We start from the raw sequence: 6,664 nt of genomic DNA, 5'->3' as shown, positions 1-6,664 counted from the left end.
GTATGCATGTGAGAGCTGGACAATGAATAAGGAAGACCAAAGAAGAGTTGATCCTTTTGAGGTGTGGGGCTGGCAAAGAATGCTGAAAGTACCATGGACTACTGAAAGAACTAACAGATCTGTCCTGGAGGAAGTGCAGCCAGAATGCTCCTTGGAAGCAAGAATGGCCAGACTTCGTCTCACCTATTTTGGTCATGTTGTCAGAAGGGACAACATGGAAGGATGTCATGCTTGGTAGGGTGGAGGGTCGACGAAAGAGGGGGAGGCCTTCAAAAAGATGGATTGACACAGTGGCTGTGATAATGGGCTCAAGTATGGCAGGGATTGTGGAGCTGGTACAGAATTGGGCAGTGTTTCGTTCTGCTGTACATGGGGTCGCTATGAGTCAGAAACGACTCGACGGCACCTAACAACAACAACAATCACTACAGAAGTAGGATTGCCCAACTTTCCTTCCGAGGAGTGGCTGGTGAGTAGTAGTCCTATTTATTTATTTATTTATTTAAATTTTGCTGCTCATTTTATTCTCCCACTCTATCTAGAATCTCCAACTTTGATCCTTTTCCAAGTTGTACACTATGTAGTGGGAAGAGAACTGTTACCTTGTGAAGATTGTAACCAGTGCTGCAAAACCAAATGTGTATGAAATGCCCAATGTAAAATGAATTTGCTTTTGAAAATTTCACCCAAACCACCACAGTTAAAGGTAAAAACAGTAAAAGAAGAGTTCCCCAAGAAAGTACAAAGAGACTCTAAAGATTGAGAAAAAATATTTGGCAACAACAGCCTCGGAAACCCAAGAAAGGGTTGCTATGAGTCAGGTCCCACTCGACAGCACATAAAAACAACAAAACAACAACAATTCTGACAAGAGACGTTATCTCTAAAATTTATACCAAACTTCAATACCTCAACATCAAAAAGACAAGCAGCTCTTTAAATTATGGGCAAAGGACATGAATAAATACTTCACCAAAGAAGATATTCAGGAGGCCAACAAACACATGAAGAAATGCACAGGATCATTAGCCATTACCGATATGCAAATGAAAACAAGAATGAGATATCATCTCACCCTATCAATAATAGCAAAATTCAACAAGACTGAAAATAAGGAATGTTGGAGAAGGTGTGGAGAGATTGGAATTCTTTTGCACTGCTGGTAGAAGTGTAAAATGACACAACCACTGTGGAAAACAGTATGGTGCTTCCTTTAAAAAATTGAAAATAGAAGTACCATTTGACCTAGCAATCTCACTATTAGGTACATATCCTAAAGAAGTGAGATCCGGGACACAAATAGCTATGTGCACACCCACGTTCACTGCAGCACTATTCACAATAGCAAAGAGATGTAAATAACCTAGGTGTCCATCAACAGATGAATGGATAACCAAACTATATGCATACACACAATGTAATACAATGCAACACTAAAGAACAATGAAGAATCAGTGAAACACCTCATAACATGGATGAACTTGGAGGACATTATGCTGAAACAAGTCAATCACAGAAGGATACATACTGTATGAGTCCTCTGTTTTAAAAAGGAAAGGTTTATACACGGAAGGAAACTTTCTTTTTGGTTAGCAGGGATGGGAGGGGAGAGGAGGGAAAATTGCCAGCTAGGTAAGATACTCATATTGATTTGGCTGGAGAGAAAGGCAATGTAACAAAAGCCAATGACCAGCACAATAACACTAAGCAAAAGGAAGACACAGAGAAGTGCACAAGAGGTACAGACAACAAAGGTATATATTTTCACATACATAATACTGCATTATCAGTAATAAAACCAAAAAACAAAGTCACTGCTGTCGAGTCAGATCTGACTCATAGCAACTCATCGTTGGGTTTCTGAGGCAGTATCACTACAGAAGTTGATTGCCCAACCTTCCTTCCAAGGAGTGGCTGGTGGGTTTGAACCACCAGTCTCCTGGTTAGCAGGCAAATCCCTTAAGCACTATGCCACCAGAGCTCCCCATTACTAGTAATAACAAACATTAATGTATGGGTCAACATGTAGGTAGACAGACAAAATGATCAGGTATGGGTACATTAAAGGAAATATACCCATGACCATACCTAGGTTTGGCAGATGATATTGCTACATATGAATTTGTATGTGCTATAAGAATGTCCATTAATATAACAGAGCTCACAGGACGCAAATTTATGATAACCTTTTAGCCACAGCCAAACACTTGGAGGTAGTGAGTCACTAGTACCATGGGCTCAGGACCATGCTTGTGGGGGAACATCAAGCTTAACTGGGATAACATACTACACAAAAACATCATCTACATCCCACTTTGGTGCATAGCAAGTAGGGTCTTAAAAGCTTGCAAGAGGCCATCAAAGATGCAACAATTGATTGCCTTGTCCACACTGAAGAAGAGCAAAGAAAATTAAAGACACGTGGAAATAAGCCAAAGACATAGTGGACTATGGGAACCTCAGCCCGCAAAACCCTGGGATCAAAAGTAGATGGTTCCCTGCTACCACTGCCAAACTCTTGGAAAGGGAACGAAATTGAAGATCCTGAATAGAGTGGAAGAAAAATGTGGAACAAAACTCAAAAGCATAAAAGACCAGGTCTGATAAAGACTGGGAAACTCAAGAGATTATGGTTTCTAGTCACCCTGCAGGCCTAGAATTGAACTCACTTTCAAGGCTTACCTTTCAACCAAACAGCAGACAGACTTATGAGAACAACTACACCAGGGAGATACACTCCTTAGAATAACCATGGGAGATCAAAAAGGCAACATTTGCACAGGGAGAAAGCTCAGAGGGCAGGAACACACAGAAAAGAAGGACACAGGGAAAAGGTAATGACAGGGAGGAACTGGGAAGAGAGCTGTTACATTGTGGGGAGTGTGATCAATGTCACGAAACAAAATGTGCATGACCTATTGAAAGGGAAATGAATTTTCTCTGGAAAGTTTCACCCAAATCCCAGAGATTTCACAAGAAAGCTGTTGTTGTTAAGTGCCCTCAAGCTGGGCCCGACTCATAGTGACCCCTCCTTGGGTTTCCAAGGTGGTATCACTACGGAAGTATATTGCCCAACCTGCCTTCTGAGGAGTGGCTGGTGGGTTTGGATATAATCCACAAGAAAGCTACTAAATCTAGTAAATCACTCCACTGCCATCAAGTCAATTCTGATTCATAGTAACCCTGTAAGAGTAGAACTGCCCTCATACAGTTTCCAAGACTGTAAATCTTTACAGAAGCAGATTTTATTTTCTCCCCACAGAGTGGCTAGTGGATTCAAACTACCAACCTCTTGGTTAGCAGCCAAATACTTTAACCACTATGCCACCAGAACTCCCATATTATCTAATAGAAGGGTTCTGCAAAGTGGCAGGGTACAAGAGCAACACAAAAAAATTAAGGTAAGTTCCTTTACCCTCATGAGGAGAACTAAAAAAAAAAAAAAAATCAAGCAAACAATATCATTAACAGTAGTCCCCAAAAGTATAAAATATCTAGGGATAAACCTAACATGGGATGTAAAAGACCTGTGCAATGAAAACTATAAAACACTACTGCAAAAAATTAAAAGTGACCTTCATAAATGGAAAAACATTCTATACTCACGAATTGGAAGACTTAACATCTTGAAAATGTCAGTACTACTCAAACTGATCTATACATATAATGCAATCCCAGTCCAAGTTCCAACAACGTTCTTTAGCAAAATGGAAAGACATACCACCAACTTAATATAGAAAGGTAAGAAATCCCAAATGTTGTTGTTTCTGTTCTTAGGTCCTGTGGTCACCTAAACAATCATCTACATGAGACCTAATGGTCAACATCAACCTTAGACAAAATATAAGAAGGTAAAGAGGACACGGATTCATGGAACCAGAGGAACCAGAATGGAAATAAGGAAAATGCTGACACATTGTGAAAAGTGTAACCAATGTCACTGGATACTATATATAGAAACTGCTAAATGAGAACCTACTTTGCTATGTAAATTTTCTCCAAAATCACAATAAAATATTAGAAAAATTTTACTACATTCAAACTAGCAAGTCAAAGTCAACTTCTGATGACAAAAAAAAAAAAAAAAGAACAACCTCACATAGTGTGATTCATGAAACACATCTGTCATGAAACATACTTGCCTCTCACTACCCACAACTTTGAGAAGAGAGTAAATCCGTTGCTGTGGAGCGGATTGTAACTACAAGGATCCTATAGAACAGAGTGGAACTGTTCATAGGGTTTGCAAGGCTGTAAATCCTTATGGGGAAGCAGACTGCCTCCTATTTCTGTCCAGAGTAGCTGGTGGATTTGAACTGCCTACCTTTCTTTTCCGTTTTGCAGCCAAGCGCTTAACCACTGAAGTACCAGGGCTCCTTTGAGAAATGAGTAGACAATGGTTTCAGGGCAGAAGCCAGGAGTCAGTGACATTACGTCCAAATTTGCTAGACAGTATTGCAGGGTTTTTTAAATATTACTATTGTATTTTAACTATCATTATCAATTGTGATAATGAATTTGATAAACTTGAGTCAGGATTATGCCTGCATAACTACCTGTAATCCGTACCAGTATTGAAAGGGCTTCCTGCTTTCTGAATCAACTAGCCTGGGGCGAGTGTTGATGGAGCTAAATACCCAATTTTATATCAAAGAAGCTCTGGTGGCATAGTGCCTAAGGCACTTGACTGCCAACCAGAAGGCTGGCGGTTCAAACCCACTAGCCACTCCTCAGAAGGACGATGGAACAATCTACTTCCCTAGTGATACTGCCTCGGAAACCCAAGGAGGGGTATCTATGAGTCGGGGCCGACTCCACGGCACATAAGAACAACAACATACTGCTTTGATGTTGTCACTTGACCTAGAGGATTATTATCTTCTGTGCTCTAAAACAAATAGGCAAAAGAAAGTGAAACAGGATGTCAGTCTTGAATTACACTCCATCCACTAAGTCTCAATTGGCCTCAGAACCCAAAGATTGTCTTCGTAGCACAATGAGTTTGGAATGGGAGTGTGACGGGAGCGAGAAAGAGAGGCCGAGATAAATTCAGGATTCCCCCAGAGTGCTTGCGCGCGCGCGCGCGGGGCGTGTATGTCTTTCTGCGGTTGAGGTGACTTGAGAGTCCCAGACTAGATCGGAACCTAAGCAGCACTTGGTGGGAAGTACCCAGCAATTCACCTTCGCAGCTGTTTCCAAGCCGCTTTGGGAAAACAGTGGATCCTGACATCCGCTCTGCTCCCGCCAGGGGGCACATGCCCACGACGAGGGTCTAGGGGACGGATTGAGACTAAAAACCGTGGGCAAAGTTGCTGCCTTAGAGGCAAGGGGCGGCGCTGTAGCCCTTACCTCCAGGTAATACAAGTCCACAGTGGTGATCTGCGAGTCGAGGAAATCTTCATAGGTGTTGTACTGAGTGACTATATTGTCCACGGCCGTCAGCCCTTCTTCCTCATCCATTACAGTTGCTTTGAGCGCAGCGTCCCTAGAAACAGAGGCGCGAGGACCGGGTCAGGAGGCTCCACCCACTTCGTTCCTTCCAGTCGGTTAGGGGGCCTTGTGAAGATTTGAACGTTAACACCCACCCACCCATCCCCAAAGTTTTGAGACGGTTTCAGGCTTCCGCCTAACACTTGGAAACACTGTCTCAAATTACTCAGTTCTACCAGTCACCTGACTCGGACCTTGGAGAAATGTAGAATAACAGGAGAGATAGAAACTGCAGTTCCAAGTTAAAATTGAGACTGCCAGATGATTAGACAAAATACTATGAATCAGCGCTCCCAATCTCTTTCTAAAACAATGTTTTTCAGAACAAAAAAGCTAAGTCTGTTCTCAGGTAACTGAAAATCCATTTAGACAAGGATAGTATATCAAAACAGAAGTCTCTGGAAATGATCTTGTTTACCAAAGACAATAGCAAAACGCATTGATTTTGTTAAACTGTTTTAAAAATTGTAACTTGAAGTTAAATTTCTTAATGTTTGGTTATGAAGAATTTAAAAATGTACTAGTGCCCAGCAGAAGAAACAAAATACATTTGAAGACCTCTTTTGCTTACGTTTTGTTTATTTATTTCATTTTCACTTAAGTGTTCACAGAGTGAAACTCTTGCCTGTTCAAGCTGCCTTTTTTCAAAGGCCGAAATATCTTTGGAAAGTTAAGGTTTCTATTAAAGACTTTTATTTTCCTTTAGAACAAAGTTCTGCATTTTTTAAAACATGTATTTTAAGTAATCCAACAGGACAACTGGAAGAATTTTTCCCAGTCATCTTTAGGAACTGACACCTAATACAAAATTGAACCAATGGTGGTTGCTCTGCAAGTTCTTGTTGAATTGATTTAGAAGACTTTCACAGATGTGCTGAACATTCAAAATTATTAAATAAAGTGAAAACATCTGGTAAGATATTCCGCTTTTAGTTAGTTTCCCAATTAAAAAGTTCCACCTTAAACTTTAGGATGTTATAAATGTGCACATTTTAATTGACACAATAATTTCTAACTTGCTTTTGTATTTAATGACTAGATCTTAAATGTTTTAAAGAGCATTGCAAGCATATTTTTAAATGCAATTTAATCACTGAATTTGGGAAAACTGAAAGAAGGGAAAGAGAAACCCTGGACACTCTGCAAATAATTTTTGTTGTTGTTATTTGCCATC

The 6,664-nt window shown here is 40.5% G+C and overlaps 1 protein-coding gene across 1 annotated transcript in view; it reads right to left on the bottom strand.

The window, feature by feature from the left end:
• LOC103205120 (cilia- and flagella-associated protein 299) overlaps positions 1–5,460 on the bottom strand; it is a gene marked incomplete at its 3' end in the record, with an annotated part of 38,511 nt that extends 33,051 nt beyond the window's left edge. Inside the window, exon 1 of the mRNA XM_007950384.1 lies at positions 5,350–5,460. Within this exon, the coding sequence (XP_007948575.1) occupies positions 5,350–5,460 (111 nt within the window). The remainder of the gene's footprint in view (positions 1–5,349) is intronic.
• Positions 5,461–6,664: the final 1,204 nt, after the last annotated feature.

This window comes from Orycteropus afer, unplaced genomic scaffold, assembly GCF_000298275.1.
Source record: "Orycteropus afer afer isolate SDZICR_OR568_19922 unplaced genomic scaffold, OryAfe1.0 scaffold00270, whole genome shotgun sequence".
Classification (NCBI taxonomy): domain Eukaryota; kingdom Metazoa; phylum Chordata; class Mammalia; order Tubulidentata; family Orycteropodidae; genus Orycteropus; species Orycteropus afer.
This window is presented reverse-complemented; position numbering and strand designations above follow the sequence as displayed.